This window comes from Typopeltis vanoorti, chromosome 13 (assembly GCF_054136105.1).
Source record: "Typopeltis vanoorti isolate ZY-2024b chromosome 13, IOZ_Tvanoo_1.0, whole genome shotgun sequence".
Lineage (NCBI taxonomy): Eukaryota > Metazoa > Arthropoda > Arachnida > Uropygi > Thelyphonidae > Typopeltis > Typopeltis vanoorti.
The window spans coordinates 18,906,247-18,926,346 of NC_143561.1; the positions used below are offsets into that span (position 1 = coordinate 18,906,247).

Here is a 20,100-nt window from a genome sequence, read left to right on the forward strand (position 1 = left end):
ACTGTGCTGTCATCACTGCTTGTTTCATTTAGCAGTTTTTCAAAGTAATTACTCCATACTTCAAGGATATCTTTTTCTCCTGTTTTCATTTCACCTTTATCATCTCTAATTCCTTTTACAGCACTCTTTCCTCCATTCCTAAGCTTCTTCAACAACCTCCAGAATATTTTGCCACCTTCTTGATATTTATTTTCTATATTCTTGCCAAAGTCCTCCCATGACTTTTGTTTAGCTAGTTCTACACACTGTTTAGCTTTCTTACATTTGTCTCTGTATTCTGTAAGAGTAAAAGCTGACTTATTTGCCAGGAACTTTTGATATGCTTTCTTCTTTTCCTTCGCTGCCTCTTTAACTTCCTGTGTCCACCAGGGAGTTCTGATTTTTTTTTATCTTTGCACACAACCTCACCACATGCCTCTCTGGCAGAATCAATCAATGTTTCCTTCAGAGTTTGCCACTGAATCTCCAAGGTTTGATTCCTGTTCTCAAACTCTTTCATTTACTTTTCAATAATATTTCTGTATTTTAGTCTACAGTTTACATCTGAGAGCTGCTCAACTTTTATTCGCTTTAAAACTTTCTTACATGTTATTTTTTTCAATATGAAATTCAATTTTATCCTGCTCAAGACTAAATAGTGATCACTTCCAATTTCAAATCCTCTGTACACTCTGGTGTCCTGCACCAGTGAGAAAACATCACTATCAACAATAACATAGTCAATGAGACTTTTCTTATTCCTAGCCTCTTCTCTCCATGTGAATTTGTGCACATTTTTATGTTGGAACATGGTGTTAGTAATAACCAGTCCATGTAATGAGCAGAAATCCAACAGATATTTGCCATTATTATTAGCTTTGCTCTTTTCTCCAAATTTTCCCAAAATATTTTTGTATATCTGGCAATCATTTCCTACTCTGCTATTTAGATCCTCAACAAGGACCAACTTTTCATTTTTCATTGTGTCAGTTACTTTCTCTAATGCCTCAAAAAATTCCTCCACTTCTACCTCAGTAGAACCTTCTTTGGGACCATAGGCACAAATAAGTCTCATTGTCCAGTTCCCCATTCTCATATTTGCCCACATTACTCTACTTGAGACTGACTGCCATTCAAGAAGATTAGCCTCTTATTTTGTGTTGAATACTATGGCTACTCCTTCTTTTCCTTGATTGTTATTGCCTGAATATAACATTTTGTATTTATTGCTCAGAAAGATCTCACCAGTTTTGGTCTTTTTTGTTTCAGTCACCCCTATTATGTCGATCTGGTACTTATCTAATTCCTCAGCTAGCTCCATTTCTTTGCCATTCAGGCTTCTTACGTTGATAGTACCGATCTTTAACTCTGGTGATGTTGAGTTGGGGTTTATTTTCAGATTTGTTCCAGTAGCAGACTTTTCGCTGTTCGCCCTGGTTCCCTGGCGAAAACAACGGGGGCCTTGTTTAACCGGGCGACGCCCCAGCCAGCATGAAATTTTGTCATGTTGTACCATCATTTTTTATTTTGGTTTAACCAATAAGAATACAATTTGGTCGGCTAAATTCCAAATTGCCAGCCCATCCTCGTTCGTTCAGTATCAAAGTAGATACCCAACAGGGTGCAACACGAGAAGGTGAGGATTGGACATTAGGTCAGAAGCCCTGGTCGGTTCTCCGCATTCCTTTAAAGGCTATGTGGAGGTCTCCTCTCAGTTATACAGCTTTGACCCTTAAGCACCCCATTACAATAAAATAATTTAGTTCATAAATTATTTTTAAATATAAAAAAAAATTACAAATTAGGGAACACATGAATAGTGAATACTAGCCAGTGTAACTTTCCAAAATCGAGGAAGTTTTAGCCAATTGCTTTTGTTCAAGTTTAGGTTGTGAACATGTGCTTCACAGCTTTCTTTGCAGTGTTTCCAGAAGAAAATAACGAGAAAGATTTTCACTTTCTCGTTATTTACTCTCGCTTCTTCTAACAACCCTTTCATATCCTCTCTCATACTGAACTTATTGCTAGTTAAGTCATTAACTAGCTAACTCGTTTACTTTTCTTGTTTTAAATTCCATGTTTTATGATAGTCACAGTATGAAATAATATCCTTTTTACAATCAACGTTATTTACTAACTTACCTCATTCCCTGCTTTGTTGTTTGTTATTCTGCCTGCTTAATTTTGTTATTAATAGTCTATCAATCAGAGTTAAATTCTCAGTAGCTAATATTTCCATTGTTTTCACAAGAGCTACCAGCATGTCTATAACATGACATTATTCAAATAACTATCAAGTGATAGTATATTTATATCAAGTGATATAAATATACTATGTCAATTTGTTTTTCACTTATGTACTCCATTTTTGTTTTGCTTAATTCTGCCACAAATGGTTCAAATGAAACCAAAACAAATGACCTGATAAATTTTAAGGGATCCTAAATACCAAATGTTATTAAATTTCATATGATCAGTGAGAAATTAATCAGTTCTAATCATCATGCCAAATTTTGTTATTGATATTGTGCTGAAAAAAACCCAAAAATTGAATAGCAAGGACATATTCAGAGCAAGGTTATGGCAATAATATAATTTCTAGACATTTTGTCATTTATGTTCTTGCAAATTAAAATGAAACAAAAACTGGAATGGCCCATCAAATTTTTATAAGAATTTGATTTGAATAAAATCTTCTGATTATAAAAGGTCAGGTTACAAATTTGGAAGAAGCTATTCTTCTATTCCCTTTTCCACTAACCTAGCGCTGTTGCAGTGGGAGTAGACACTACATAATAAGAAGCAATTACTTGAAATTATAATAACAGAATAAAAAAAAAAACATATCTATACAGTTAAAAAGTTAGGAAAGATTAGCTGATTTAAAGAGTACTATCTCCCATAAAGGGGATAGACATAGACCATCAAATCTGTTTAAGTTGGGAGAGTGAAGTAAAGTTTTCCATGTTTCTTTATAAAGCAGTTGCATGAGGAACCAACTTTTGTGAAGGACTCTTGTCTTGTTCCAATGAACTATGTCTAGTGTTGATGGCATGCTCTGCAAGTCCAGTCTGTTCAAGGTATTGAATATACGACTTGTGTTCTTCTATCCGAATAAAAGCAGATCTTCCTATTTGTCCAAAATAAGATAACCCACAAGAGCAAGGAATTTGGTAGACACCTAGATGACTTAGATGTAGAAGCTTGTCCTTCGGAGAAGTGAGAAAGGTGGCGATTTTTCTGATGGGTTGAAAGGCAACAAAAATATTTAGTGGTTTTAAAACTTTCGCTATACATTCACTAATACCTTGCACATAAGGGATAATAATAAGTGTTATTTCTTCTGCATTCGAAGAGGAAGATATATCAAAACTGCTTAAAGCACTTTTGATGAAAGAATTCTTATATTCATTAGATAGAAAAGAGGAAATAATATATTGCAATTCTTTCTGTAATAGTTCCTTTGAAGAACAAAAAGGTGTAGGCCCAATGAACTGGTGTTTTAATAGTTCCCACCTTTTGACTGGGATGGTGATGAGATTCAGCATGGATATAATGGCCTGTATGAGTCTTCTTCCTACAGACTAAGAAATGTAGATTACCATCTGGTTGGCAAAGAATTAAAAGGTCTAAAAAGACTAACTGCTTATTTACTTCTACTTGTTGGGTGAACTGGATCCTTGGATGAAGTGCATTTAATTTAGAAAAAAAACTGTTGTAATTCATCAGAAGAACCATTCTAGATAGCAAAGATGTCATTTACATATCTAAACCAATGAGTAGGTCTAGGTGAGATGTTGTCAAAAATACGTTGTTCAAAGTGCTCCATATAGAAATTGGCAATAGCAGGAGAAATAGGATTGCCGATTGATGTTCCTTCGATTTGTTGATATAACTTGTTTTTAAAGGAAAAATAACCAGAATGCATTACAAAATCGAATATTTTAACAATGTCTGAAGGAAATTCTTGTTGCAGAAATTCAATGGTGTCAGATAAAGGAGCATTGGTAAATAATGAAACAACTAAACTAATCATAATATCCAAAGCATCCAAAATTTTATTTTTGAAATCCAAAGAATTTTTTTTATATACCTAGCAATTCTTCTAGTTGAAGAAGTGAGTAAATTTTTATAAGTGGGACAACCTATACAGTCTACAACTGGTCTTAACGGAATGACTATTCTAAGAACTTTTGAAAGGTCATACAATCCAGATGGACGACCAAAAGAGGTTTATAAAGAAACATACGAAACTTTACTTCACTTTCCCAACTTAAACAGATCCGATGACCTACGTCTATCCCCTTTATGGGAGATAGTACTCCTTAAATCAACTAATCTTTCTTAACTTTTTAACTGTATATATGTTTTTTTTTTTTTTTTTTTTTAAATAAGTTAGGAAACTTAATGACCTTTTTCAGTTATCCTACATGAGCTACTTAGGTGGTGCCCTTTGGAATTTTCAGTTATTGTTTAATTAGCCTTTCTACATGTACTGAAGATGCCTGTGATACTCAGGCAAAAGTTGTACTAATAAATAATATTTTACAAGTTAATTCTGTTATTATAATTTCAAGTAACTTGTAATTCTACTCACAGTATTTCCTCACTGAAACAAATAATAGAATTATTAAAACGCTGGTCATCCTGAACAAAAAAAAAGAAACTAACTCAAATTAACAGAAATTAACATTAATATTGATTTTCTCGTAGGCATCAAGAACAGTTAAAAAATTTCCCTGAAGGGAGAGATTTAGTTCATTTAATTTCGAAAAAATGTCTGAAAGATAGGATAGTGTTGATAACCATGCTTTGTCAACAAGGATGGATGTAAAATCAGAATTACGTTCATTCACAAATAATAAAACTTTGTGCCTTAATTGAAATAATCTTGTTAGTACTTTGCCCCTAGAAAGCCAGCGAATTTCAGAATGAAACAAAAGTCGTATATTCACTGCCCATTTCATCGTAGAGCACTGAAAATAACCTGTTATTTAACGGTCGAGCTTCAATAAAATTAACTAGCTTGACAGCGTTGTATAGCACAATTTTAAATTCTGGTGGCATTCCTTTGGAGGCCAACGCTTCCCTATGTATGAAACAATGCACCCAATTCATATCTGGAGCTACTTCTTTGACCTGAGAAACAACCCCACTATGCCTGCCTGTAAGAGCGCAAGCTCCATCCGAACAGAAGCCTATACATTTTTCTCCACTTGATCCCTTTGTGTATTATGTAATTATTGAGAGTGTGAAATATCCAGTTGTTCGGGATGACAAAGTTCTACAAAACAGAATATCATCATGAATGTTGTTATCATGTGCTTATCTTACGTAGCATATTAACTGCGCATCATTTGTAACATCAGTAGTCTCGTCTATTTGTAACGCATAAGGGCTCTTCTTAACTCTTTCGATTAACTGAGATTCTATGTCACCTGCCATATCATTACTTCTTCCTTCCGTGTGTAGAGGCTTAAGTGCTGTGAGGACATCATGTTGAAGGCTTAATGGATTTTTTTACAACACTCAAAAAGAATTAAGATAGAATTTAATACTTCCTATATTTCGTCCTAGTCACTAGGATATCTATGGGGATTACAAAACCAATTAATGTAACATGCACACACAAATCTTACAATACTAAGCCCAACCACGTAGGTGACACTAAAGTCCTATATAGGTGGAGCGCCCTCTAAGGGCGGTAGTAGGTGGCCTGGAATGTAAGGTGGGAACTCTGGTGATGAGTGTTTCCCAAATCTTCGGAAGCTTAATGCAACTGTATTTATTAAGATTTGGTTGGTTTCTGAGAGCTGCTGCTGCTTCTAAGAAAAGTCTCTCTTTCTTAAATTTGCTGTGGTGGAGCATGGTGGTATTCTTCCATGATACTCTGTGGGTGGTGTCCAAAACATGGTCAGCCAAGCCTGAATGGCTATAGTTGTGTTTACAGATGTAAGATTTGCATTCCTCCAGGTGAATGGATGCTGATCTGCCTATCTGTCCAAAGTATGCCAGCTTACAGAAACAGGGTACTTTGTAAACTCCAGGCAGAGAGAGAGAGAGAGAGAGAGAGACGGGCAATGAGGACAGGCAATGGGGGAGGAACTGATTATTTTTTTGATACTGTGCTTGCTGTAGCCATTGGAGAGGAAAGTGCTGTGTATGTGGTTAAGCTCAGTAGTAAGGGTGGTTCCACTGGAACAAAGATTGTGGACTCTCTTGGTAAGAGTTTTAATGATGCCATATTGTTGCGAGGGGTGGTGGTGGGAGAGTTTGTGAATGTATCTGCCTGTGTGTGTGGGTTTTCTGTATACAGTGAAGGCAAGTGTATCATTAGGCAGGCGTGTGACTAAGGTGTCTAGGAAAGGAAAAGAACAAATGTAAACATTTGTTCTTTTCCTTTTCCATAGTGAACTTTAGTGTCAAAGTTTAGGACTTTAGTGATACCCACGTGGTTGGGCTTAGTATTGTAAGATTTGTGTGTGCATGTTACATTAATTGTTTTTGTAATCCCTGTAGATGTCCTAGTGACTAGGACGAAATATAGGAAGTATTAAATTCTATTTTAATTCTTTTTGAGTGTTGTAAAAAATCCATTAAGCCTCCAACATGATGCCATATCATTAATTCTGCAACCAACAGTGTCATTTGAAAGAAGAATCAAATCAACATTTTTTAGTAACTTTTTGCCAAACAGTTTTTACCACATCTTTTATAGCTGGAAGTAGTAAATTTTCCCCGATAGAATGAGGTTTCCTGTTTTCGCTGCGTACAAACTCAAGAGATAGGATGCTTCCAGAGCTTTGCTATTAATGGAACCCATGGCTGAAATTATATCTTTCCCATGATTTAATGTCCCTAAGCATTGCTGAAAAAATTCAATTGGCTTATTTTTCACATACAATGTTTAGTTTCTAAATGTCAGAGTTTCGCAGGTTTCATGGACTCGTTCGACAACACTTCATAACACAAAACACATCTGTTCACTTTCATCTCCACACCAAGTAAACCCGAATTCCAAATATGAACTGCTATATTTCCTACTGTATTTTTTTTCTTTGAACTGCTTGTTTCTTCTACTTTAATAGTATCAGATTTACTGGCCGTTACAACATGTGTATTACAATTAGGATTAGCATTACCTGTTTCATTTGCTCTTCTTTTCAAAGTCCTAGTTCTAAGCCACTTTTCCATCATTAAAAAACTTTCCGAAAAATATATAAATACTGGGGTTAACTCATGACACATTTTGTTCAAGTATCACTTAGCACTTCTGAAGATTTACTGAGCCTTGGCTGAAGGAAACCTTCAATAATAAAAATCAATACATAACAAGCAATTGGTTGAAATGTGGATCACTTCAAATCTCAAAACAGCAAGGGAAGGCAGAAGCAATAAAACTATATTGTTTTTCACTTTACCCCTCTTTTATTATTCGTCATTCTGCAGCTACAAATTTAGCAGCAGAATGACGAATAATAAAAGAGGGGTGAAGTGAAAAACAATATATTTTTTATTGCTTCTGCCTTTGAACATTCTGTCACTATGTTGATTTTTTAAGGCTCCATTTGATTTCAATAATTTTTACTTATTCAATTTTAATTTGTTTTGTTTGGATAATTAAAAAATATATATTTATTTAATTAATTTAAGTCTGCCTGCGGACCACCTGTCCCATCGTCGCAGACCACAGGTTGAGAAACACTGCTCTAGAGAATAAAACATGCATTAGAGGATTTATTTATTTTGTAATATATTTAAAATTTACAAAATTCTACTATACCAACATTGGAACAAAGGACATAATTTAATTCTTTTAGAGCAGCTGGTTTTCTAACACTGTTGTTGGTAAAAAAATCAATGATGGAAGGTTTCATTACAATGTGAAGTGTGTTAAAGTTTCATGGAAAGGTTTAAAAATTTCATGGAAGGTATACATTTAAACCCTCAGATTATTTTCAAAAGCTAGAGAGACTCAGAATATCTCAAAAGGTAGCTTATGTCTGTATATATAATATACAGTCAAGTATATATATAAAAAAGTGCTTTAATACTTCTTGAAATTGTGCTAATATCAGAAATATTATCAGTTCATCTGAATACAAGCCACATCTAACTTTACTAAAAACAGGAAGTATTTTTTGGCTTTACTCCCCATCCCTCCAACAACAACAAAAGAATAACCTGAACATACATTATCCTAGTCTGGTTAAAAGATTATGATAATGTTCCCCAGTAGTTATTGTTTTACCCTTTTCAAGATAATTAATAAAGAAAATACCTTTAGCATCCCAAAACATCGATGCCATGACCTATCCTGATGGAACCAACTGTCTTCTTTGGTGCTGAACAACCAGCTTCTGTCCACTGTTTTGACTGCTGTTTGGATTCTGCTGCATAATGGTGAATCCAAGTCTTATCAATAGTAATAAATCGACAGTTTTATTCTTGTTAAAATGCTCCAAGCATTGTTTAGAGATTTTAATGCGAGTGCGTTTTTGATATGCTGTGAACAAGCACAGCACCCATCTTGCACAAAGCTTTTTCATTTGCAATTCTTCATGCAAAATATATCCTACATGTTCTTTTGTAATGCCTATAGTCTCAGCAATTTCACAAACTTTGACTCGCCAGTCATCCAATACCATATCACACTTGATCAATAATTTCTGGTGTTGTTACACTTTTTGGACGTCCTTCAAGTGGATCATCTTAAACGCTGGTATGGCCATGTTTAAACTCGGAAGCCCATTTCTTAATTGTCAAAAACAAAGGAGAAGAGTAAACTTTTATGAACTTCAAATGAATTTCTTTTGGCATTAAACCTTCTTTTACAAAGAATTTTATAACCACACAATACTCAATTTTATCCATTTCTAGGGATACAGACAACACTTTAAAGATAGAATGACTTGCAATGGGTGCTTATGACAGATGTACCAACTTAGAAAAAAAAAAAAATTGTGCCGATAGTGTTGCCATCTATGGTCGAAGCCGAGAAGTCGAAGTCATCAATGAGGGAAGGGGATCTTAGCCACACCTATCCATCTTTTTATCAGAAATTTCTCTATGATGAATTTCAGTAGTTATGGCTAAAAGGCAGGACAATGCACTGTTAATTTCTCTCAGTCATTTTGTTTATATTTGATGATCTTTGGTCATCAGCATATCATTATCATGCAATATAAAACAAGATATTCTAAAAAACTTAACAGCATATAATAACACTACCAGTTTAAAGAAAAACTAAATGAATAACAGGCTGCATAGATATTTATGGATACAAACATGATTGTTCCCACAATCCTCCCAACTATTATGCATCAAGACAGTTCTTAGCATTATATGTAGTCACTTTTTTTTTTATTTTTGTTGTTCCATGATGATTCTGGCATATATATACAGCCTAAAATCTTAACATGACAAAGGCTACTTTATTATTATGTCTATATAAACAAAATATTTCAATTCGACATTTAATATGAACATACCCATTATCAAGCCAGGTAAAATTACAGACATTCTGAGATCTTCCCTAAAATCGGCTACAAATCCATGTGCTCTTCCTCTCTTTTTCACATGATATTTTCCCTGATTATCTCTACTTTCAAGAAGCTGTTGACCATCTTCAGTGGTGATGTGCGTTTCAACATGTTGCAATTTTTCACTCTTAAAATTTTTAACCTCATCCAAAAGATATTTTGGATTCATTTTACAAATGTGTAATCTTCTAAAATGTGTAAGATTAGATCCTGTAAGATATCACAAATATTAAAAATAAATAATATAAAAATATATAATCATATATACACTACTATATTAATTGTTTAAAAACTTGTGGAAGAAAAGATCTAAGAGTTATTAAAATATTTACTATAAACTCAAAAATATATACATTTTGTAGTTCTCTCTCTAAGGAGATCTGACATTCATATTTTCTGTAGAAAATCATTTAGTAAAAACTTAATTTTCAAACATCCTAAATATACCTAACTTTTAAATTCCATTAAATACAGGACGACTAAAAGGCCATTCAAAAATTACACAGTGAGGTTAAAAAAACATCTTTCACTCTGATTCTCACACAAAAGTTCTAGTTTCACTTGACTACATAGAAAATTCTAAGCAAAATTTATTTCATAACTTTCATCTTGATTGACTGATTGATCTCATCAATCCCTTTAGGATGGATAGTTCCCCCCCCCCTAATGAGAGGGTTCACGAAGAAATTAATGCGGCCGGTTCGTCACTCCTTGTTGCATCCCCCTAAGGGTAGTATTCATGACTAATCAGTACGTGTTTATGGGGCCAGTTTGCAGGATGAAAAACTCCAGATAAACTGGAGCCAGTTTATCTGGAGTTTTTCATCCTGCAAATGGAAAAAACCCTGCTGTCCACGCCCAAGACTGGCTAACTTGGCTATGGCTGAGGAAGATCCTTGCGGTCCTCACGTCATCGACAGGAATTGAACCTAGGACACTCCTTCCCCAGGCATATGGTTGCAAAGTGCACAGACCCCAAAGATTTTAAATTGACTAACTTTTTAACAATGCGTGGCAGTGAGTCATGCCTCAGTATAGCTTCCCCTCCCATAACCTGCTACTCAATGCCATAGACGACAGGCTGTTGTGCACAAGCAAATCAAGTTTAGTGTGGGACCCCACCTCACCACTTTTGTTACATTTTCCCACTTTACTAATGGCAGGTTAATCACAATAAAACAAGTTGAATATCTCACTTGACTATTATGCTTACAAATAACTTTTTCTAGGAAGAAAGTTTTATTAAAAATATCCTTTCTTCATTTGCCCAAGTATGCATGAAGATAATCCGTGACAATAGGAGTACAATATCTCAGCAGTTCCAAAAGCATTTTCAAGAAAATGAAACTTGACTGCAGATTCCATCTCACTTCATGAAACATACCATTTGCCTTCCAAATAAGCACATTACATTCTTGGTAATATACAAAGACCTGACACATTTATACTGTCCTTTAATATTAACCTCACGGTTCCTCATTGGAGAGTAGATAAAGATGCTATAAAAATTTTCCGAGATCCAAGAATTTAACTCAGTTTTTTTCCATTCTTTCCAACTCTCCTTCCTCTTCATTCTTGTTTGCTTGCTGACATTCCCATTATCATGGTGGTAGCTGTTCCAAAATTCCCAACTAATGTGCATACCTGTTACTGAGATCCAAATCAAAACTATAATGACAACATGGCTATGATTCGTATAGCAACTCCATATTACAATAGAGTATTGCATATGAACAGTCTTATGAATAGACATAAAATAATATAGATTATTTCTGTGTAACTCTAAAGATTACAATATTCCAGTAAGCAAGCTGAGTATTTAAAAATATAAATTAAATTAAAGATGCAAAGAAATTATGTTCTTGGTTTAATCCTTTATCCAAGTATAAGCAAACAAAGTTTGCATCTGAAGTAATTTCAGGACTGGACAATTTTTCAGACCATCCTCGTATAATGCTATGCATTATGGGAAGAGCCACTACTCATACTAAGGCAAGTGATGTGAAGCCATTAGCTTCTATATATACAAGTTGGCCAGTCCTAAAATTACTTCAGAAGCAAACTTTGTTTGCTTACATTTGGATAAAGGATTAAACCAACAATATAATTTCTTGGCATCTTTAATTTATAGTATAACCAAGTGGAAAAACTTCCAACAAATATTTAAAAATCTCAGTTTCCTTTGTTATGCCACTGTTTAACTACCAGGTAGTTCCAATAATACTGATGTGTACAATTGCATTAATAAATGCATACAAAAAAGTAACTATTTTTAAAATTATTTTATCATAAACAAAACTTAAATCTTATTAATCCTTTCTTTCATGCTTACATGGTGATCAGAATACATTATGGAAATTATGGAGACAACTACCGTGTTAGAGCAAAACTTTAGTTTAACATAAACCAAAATGAATACTCGATGTTTCGACCTTCATATCAAGGTCATCATCTGGAGCATACACATATATACAGAGAAACAAGCTGCACTACAATCTACATGGTTTGCTAAAGTTACTGACCAACTGTTACAATTATTGGCCTGACCTCTGGTGGAAAAAAAACTGATTATAAAAACTGTGATTATACATATAAATTTCAACAAACTGGTAATGAATAGTTTCCAATAAAAGCTGAAAATTTTGCTTTTTCTGTATCTCCCCCCCCCCCCTGCTAGATAATAAGTAGGCTGAATATGTGTCATCCAAATTCTTGGAATTTTTATGCCACCATTATTGTCAAGATTAGGGTGGTTAATCAGAATGAATGTATGAACGCTCACTTATGTCACTGCCTAGTGTATATCAATCTGTCGTACTTTGGACAAACCGGACGCTCTATAGAAAAAAGAATACAAGAACATCAATCGTACATTCTTCACAACAAATCCGATAAGTCTGGATTGTGGTGCAGCATGGGATAGAGACAAGTCACAACATTCTCTGGTCCAGGACTCGCCTTCTACACAGATGTCGCTATAAATTTGAATGCCTATTCAAAGAGAGTGCTAAGGCCTTATGTCAATGCCCTAACTTGAATCGAAATGATTGCCTATCCTTGTCAAAAATATGGGAACGTTTAATCTAGATAACACACTAGGCTTTTTTTAATATTTTTTATTTTATTTTTTGAGACCTAATTAGTCTAATGTTATCTTTAATTTAAAATATAAATTAAGATTATTATATGAAATTGTTTTACTAAATCACTTAAGGAATTGACAATGTAGATAAGAATATAAATTAAATTACACTTTAATAAATATTTCTGATATTTCGGCAATGTCACGTTGCCATCTTCAAAAGGAACTTACAAAAAAAGGCACGTGCATGTAGGCACTACAACACAATAACTGAGAATGAAGTGATGAAGCTATTGTTCTCCTAAAAGTCCTGATGGTGCCTCCTAGCAGGCTATGTAGGTGTTCTTGGCCATTGGGCTGAAGGTTTGCTGATGCAAGTCTCCCAAATTTGGGGCAGTCTCATACAACCAGATTTGTTGAGGTTTGGAGAGTTTTTTTAGGGCTGAGGTTGATTCCATGAATAGTCTTCGAATTTGTATTTGCTATGGTGTATTACTGTAGCTTTCTTCCACCGTATTCTGTGGCGTGTATCCAGAGCATGGTCTGCAAGACCAGATTGTATAAAATTGTGTAAAATTTAAGCACCGTTTTGTTTCACAAAAAGCTCGCCATATCTATAACCACACCAGCTACACTTTGCTTTGGGAACAAATCGCTGCCACGCGGTTTCTCTTAGCTGACATTAACAAAGCTATTCGTGTTCTTGAAGAGCTTTCGTGCACTTTAAATCATGAGCTTTGGTCGATTTTACATGTCTCGTGTACTGCAGCAAACAAAGAATTTGAAAAAATACGGGGTTGACATATCAAAAAATTTGAAAAATTAAAAAAGAACTCTATCGTCAATCCAAAACTTCCTACCAACAACATAATCTTTCTTTAGTCACCCTGAAGCCTGAAGCACTCAACGTGCTTTCACGTGGCCACAACTTCACCATTGCTCCTAGAAAAATACCTAGTGAGGATATCATGATCCAGATTGAACGTGGAATCCGCCACCTTCCAAATCAAATCGCCAACAGTGTAAGACTGGATGTAGCTTGTGTCCTCTCCAAAGCAAGACCACCAAAAACCAACATATCCAACAAGGAATATAAAGCACTGCAGGAAATAAGGAATAATAAAGAAATAGTTATCACCAAAGCAGATAAGGAAAATGAAACTGTAGTACTTAACTAAAAGGACTACACAGGTAAGCTTAATGCTCTTTTATTAGATCTGGCTACTTACCTCCCTATCGAATACAATCAAACCAACTCACAAATCAGAAAACTTCACAGGCTCCTTAAAAAAGTCACTTCTTGGCCTGTAGAAGTTACCAACAGATTAACCCCCCCACCTGTATTTATGGACTCCCAAAAATACATAAAGAAAATGTGCCATTACGTCCCATAGTGGATGGCATTGATTCCCCCATATACAAATTAGCTAAACATTTGGCCAAAGCGCTCGCACACTATACTGGCAACACACCATCACACATAAAAAAACTCAGCCCACTTCAAAGCCAGCATAGAAAACCTTACACTCCAACATACTGACATAATGGTCAGCTTTGACGTCTCCTCGTTATTCACAAATGTCCCACTCAAAGAAACTTTAGAGCTAATCCAAGATAAATTTTCTCCCAATATCTCAGCCCTATTTCAGTTCACAATGAACTCAGGCTATTTCGTTTGGCAGGGAAAATTCTACGAACAAATAGAGGGGACGGCCATGGGGTTCACCACTCTCCCCATCCTTGGCCAATTTCTTTATGGAGACCTTTGAAAAAGAAAAAAGCCTTAGCCTCTGTCCCACAAAAACCAACCATATGGCTTTGCTATGTTGATGATGTGTTTGCTATTTGGCCACATGGCTCTGATACACTCCTCTCCTTCTTAACACACTTAAACAACCAACACCCCAGAATCAAGTTCACTCTGAAAAAAGAAGAAAACAACAGCCTCCCTTTCCTAGACACACTAGTCACCCGCCAGCCTGATGGAACCTTGGTTTTCTCAGTTTATAGAAACCCACCCATACAGGCAGGTACATTCACCAACAATCCTCTCCCCCCTTCACAACAATATGGAGTGGTGAAAACACTATACAACAAAGCTAACCTAATCTGTTCTAACGACAAGGCCCTAAACACTGAACTAAATCACATCCTCAACACTTTCTCAGCTAATGGCTACCCCCCCCCCCCAAAAAAAAATCCAAAACATATTGAAACCAACAGACCGCAAACCTCCCCCCCTTCACAACAAGGATTACTCCAAATCCATCACCATTCCCTACATCCAAGGCACCTCGGAAAAAATTACCAAAATCTTAAAAAAAAAATGACCTCCTGTTACAGACCATACAGAAAATTGGCATCCCTTATCTGCTCCACTAAAGACCAACCACTTCCCCTAGACCTACCTGGTGTATACCAGGTCCCTTGCAGCTGTAAACCATCTTACTTTGGCCAAACAGGCAGGACAGCGAACATCAGAATTTTGGTAAAACAGAAGGACTACATCTGGTTTCACAAGTACAGCCACTCTGGTCTTGCACCCATGCTCTGGATACACGCCAGAGAATACGGTGGAAGAAAGCTACAGTAATACACTGTAGCAAACAATTCCTTAAGTGATTTAGTAATGCATAACCAATGTATAAGAGAATTATATGAAATTGTGATAATTTATTCATCACTCTGATGAAATTTACCTCTCTTTAATGCTTAGCAATGTAATATCACGTGGCTCGTTCTACTTTTGAATGATCAATTGTTTGTATTCCACCTTGTAAAAACTGTTCCTATAAAGCCACTGAGGATAGTCTGTTAATTTCAGACTGAAATATTTGGCAAATATTAAAATATTCTTGTGTTAACGTGTTTATATTTCTTAATACAAATTCATAACTATAACCACGGTTTTCAAAATATTAACCTTCCAAACGGCCAGGACGTCCATAGACGTCCAACTAAATCTGGATATGATTTAGTCCACCTGTTTAAAGAACCAGGATAAGAAGTGCAATTTAACCATCCTGTCCATTAGGTGTGATAAACCCTCACGCTGAAGAGAACGGTTAATCGGATTATCTCACGTTCCTAGCTACCTCTCAGTTGCCTATAACAAGAAGCGCACATCCTTGTTCTATGCTGGTCAACTGGATTTTAGTTATATAGGATAGACTAAAAATAGAGAAATTATTTATATTTTTGTTTTCTCTTTTTATTGTACAATACAATTTTAATTTCTGGGCAAAATAAAGGTCTTGCATAATTTCTTCACTTAAATATTGCCTTATCTTGGAGAACCAATTTCATTTTTAATTTTTTACACTAATTTTTTTCTAATTGCTTTCTAGACAAAACATTTTGCTTTGTTCTCGAAGAAATTATTATTTGAAATATTCCTTTAAAAAAATAAAAGAAACCGGCTGCCGACGTTCCAGATTATATTATTTTTATACAAAACCATCAAAATCAAATAATACTTCACAGATTTCCTTTAGGACACGCTGGAACAACTTTGCTTTATAGAGAATAACGTGAAATTCTTTAATCATATCACTAAATTTTTTCTTTATATTATATAGTAATCTACTGTTCTTTGTACTTTCACTTTCTTGGCTTCCCTGTATAATTGGTCATTACAAAATGAAATTAACAGTTATAGATATTTACTGCATAATTCAGATATTTTATTCTCCAATTTTTAAAGTAAGCGATACATTTGCTTATTTTTATCATTCAAAATATGTATATCAAATGCATCAAATGTGAAATTTCATTTCCTTTCACAATACAAATGAACTTTATTTCGACTTTGATAGATCACCCCCCCCCTCCCATTGCAACATTACCAGACACCCGAAAGCTGTTATGAAACATAGGTACAGTTTTTATTTCATTCGTGATTTTTCCATAATTTTAAAATATTTAAAAATATTTTGTCAAATATTTATATTTTTAAATAACATTTAGCAAAATGTCATATTTATTTCACTAAATGTTATTTAAAAATATAAATATTTGACAAAATATTTTAAACGTAAACAAACATTTGAAAATTCACGAAAAAGAATCTATACTGTCAGTAAAGTGGAGGAAATTAACTATTACTAAAGTATATTCATTGCAAAGGCTGATCTATGGTCATTTCAGGATTGATTATTTATTTTGGCAGTGTGAAACTTCTATTTTTAGAAAGAGACAAGAAATAAATTGTTCAGCAAAAAAAAAAAAACCGATCAAATATCCTAGTACAGTGAAGAAAATTCAAAGTAACAGAGTACATGTAAAGACAAGTGACACAAAAGTTGCTCAACTACAGTTAATCCGCTAATGGCTCTCAAATCGCCGTTAAGGGATTAACAGCGGAGGAGGGTAAATACTTGATAAAAGATAGAATGCCGATGAAGTTTTGATCCATGAAAAAGTCTGGGGTAGTCTTGCTATTTCATCCACCTTGGCCGGTAGGAGGGTTAAGTAACTGTTGTCTACCCAAAATAATTCTTTTCTTTTGAACAGTACTGTTGAAGTTATCAACAATATTCTATACTAAGCACTTCACAATAGAGCCACTTGTACCTGTTGATATACTGTTAGAGTATATTATCTGACTAAATTCAGTATATGAATGGTCGAGTGGTTAGCGTATCCGCTCTCCAGCTAAAAGTCTGCGGGTTTGAATCCTGCCGTGAGCATGGATGTTTGCGATTGTCTGGTGGAAATACTAGTAGTGGTGGCAGGTGGTAGATAACGTTGGTGTAGTTGTGGTTAGTTGTAGTTGGTGGATTGAGTGGTGGAGACAGAGAGATATAGAGTAGATGTCCTTTCTCAATGAGTGGTTGGACTCCCTGGAGGTGTCACATAATATCATAATCTCTATATAAAGATATCTGTATACATACCTGGTTGAAATGCTGATGATCTGCACAGTATTACATTTGCCAACCTGTTTGCAGAATATATAACCCTTGTGAAGAATACTACTAATTTCTGACAAATGGCTGCTGACATCAAATGATTATCAACAAGTGTTTCCTCAAATACTTCTTATTTCATTATGTTTCAGCATTCAAGTCTTATTAGCTAGCACAAAGGAAATCAATCTTAGATAAAAGAAAATATGCAATAAATAAAGTTTCATTTTTTGTTATATATAATTGCTATCAAAAATAGTATGTTCATAACATCATTAAAATCAATTTTGTTAATTCAGATTATGAATGTAATATTCTAAAGTAATTTTTTCTCATAACTAAATATGAGAAAAAAAAATATTTACAAATGTAATGACCTTACAAATTGAATTCTATTTTATAGATTACATTTAATACACTATAAAATTATAATTAACAAGAAATTACATTCTTGTTTTTATTCTATACCCAAATATGAGCTGGTGTTTTTGAATTGTGGCCAAAGCAACAAAGAGTATAAGGCTGGCATATTATGTCTTAAATGTGTGCTGGCTGGTTTGCCTATTTTGCAGGACAATTTCAAGATAGCCTAGTCATTTATGGAGACAGAAGACTTCACATCAAAGTGTCCTAGTATCTCATAATGCAAGCATGCTTCCCTTCTCAACATGTTTACTGGTATGCATTATAGGATTGGTCACTAAACAGACTGGTTTCCAACCTTGACTGAAATCTCATCAATGGAAGCTAGATCCATGGAGATATTCTGACTAAAACAATGGTGAAAGTTACATTTCCATATACAAGTAGAGAGACATGGTGTATCACCCAGTGGTGTAGCGTGCCAATTCAGGTTGGGTATGCTGTGTCGTGGCTTAAGCAACCGGTGCTACAAAATTCAAATCAGTTTGACGCTATGATTGCATTTTTATCGATGTATGAAAGTTTTAAGAGTGCATAGCGCATGGGCACTCATCTTAATTGGTCCAAGGCAATTAATTGTAGGATAACTTTGAAAACTTTAATTTATCAATTAATTATAACCAAATCTATACAGAGTGGGAGACAATGTGTTTGGTTTAAGATACTGTATATTAGAAAACAATGAAGGAGAATGTCATATTTCGTGTATATGTGAATTACTCAAAAGGTGTAAAATTTGGAAGAGGAGGACAAGGCTTACCTCCTTCAACTACAATGCTGTTTCCCATTGCAAATATGGGCAAAAAGTTATAAATTTATCGAAAATTATAAAAACTTGCCTACTACGTCAGTTCATACTTCATGTATGCAAAACAGATGGAAACTCAGAAAACAAAAACAGCAACTCATAACTATGTTCAATTGATTGGATGACATAACCAATCACAGCTTCTAGGTGCTATTATCTCAGAGTTCACCCTGCCTTACCTTCTGAGCAGTTTAAAACTACTAGAACACTAAAAATTTGACCCAGTTGTGCCATCTTTTCGGAGGGCTGAAAGGTGTATATATTTTGAAACCCGGGTTATTAACACAAATGTGATGCAATATTTATGTGACGAAAAGTGTCCTCTTCTTGAAGCATTAGTATATTGTGTTTACTTTCAGGAATCACACAAAGTCTAGAAGCAATTAGTGGAGTCTAACAGAAATAAATGCAAAAATATAATATCTGTGATATTCCTATTCGGTGGATGAGCGCTGCACACCTGGAATGTTCGCCCCTGGTACTACCATATAATATATATATATATATATATATATATATATATTAAAAAAAAGACTCTGAATGAAAGTTGTAGAAAGTTTTGTTTCTATGGTTAATATACATATTAAAAGAACAAATATCAGACAAGCAGGCACAAAAATCAGAAAGAAAGTGGAGGAATGCATTTTCATGCACATCATGATCCCATACATGCATCATAATCTCTCTCTCTACAAAGCTTAAAGCTACAATCAGGTTCATTGCAGATAAATGTAGGCTATGAAATAAGTAGCTTCCTCTATTACCAAATTATTGTGGTCATCAGTGAGGAGTTGAGTTTAATGATAGTAACAAGCATTTTCACTAATCACTGAAAAAGATTTATAGATCAACTTGTAATAAATATTAAAGCTCAACTGCAGGAATAAGTTGAACTGTCTCATTGTTCTCAAGTCTTTCAAAAAATAATTGAAAATGCTGTTATTTTTGAAAGGTATCCTTCTGCTTTCTCTAAGGGAAAAAAAAAAAAAAGGGAAAGCCAATATTAAAAATAGAAATCATGAATGTTGAAATAATTTGAAAGTAGTTACAACTAACAACTATTTGTTACTTCATAACAGAATCACTCATGTTAATTTAAATGTCTTTATTTGTAAAATTTGTGACTATGTTTCAATTAATATGTTATGAGGAATTCTTCCTCTTATAGCTTGATTTTTAGTACTATTTGTGACTTGATAAAAATCTTTGAAATTTAGGAAGCAAAGATGGGATGTAGAATAGATAATCAGTGGAAATATCTTGGAAGTGGCAAAGGAGATGAGAGATCTGAATAAGGACCTAAAATTTTGGAGCTATATTGCTAAAACTGAGGACAGCACAGCTGATAAAGGAAATGAT

General features: G+C 34.5%; 1 protein-coding gene across 1 annotated transcript in view; it reads right to left on the minus strand.

Moving 5' to 3' along the window:
* Positions 1-20,100, minus strand: part of LOC150099968 (dual specificity protein phosphatase 19-like) — a 62,380-nt gene that overhangs the window by 14,467 nt on the left and 27,813 nt on the right. The window contains exons 2-3 of the mRNA XM_090402800.1: positions 17,499-17,679; positions 9,471-9,731 (exon numbers count right to left, since the gene is read on the minus strand). Of these exons, the coding sequence (XP_090258926.1) occupies positions 9,471-9,731; positions 17,499-17,607 (370 nt within the window). The 5' untranslated portion in view covers positions 17,608-17,679. The remainder of the gene's footprint in view (positions 1-9,470; positions 9,732-17,498; positions 17,680-20,100) is intronic.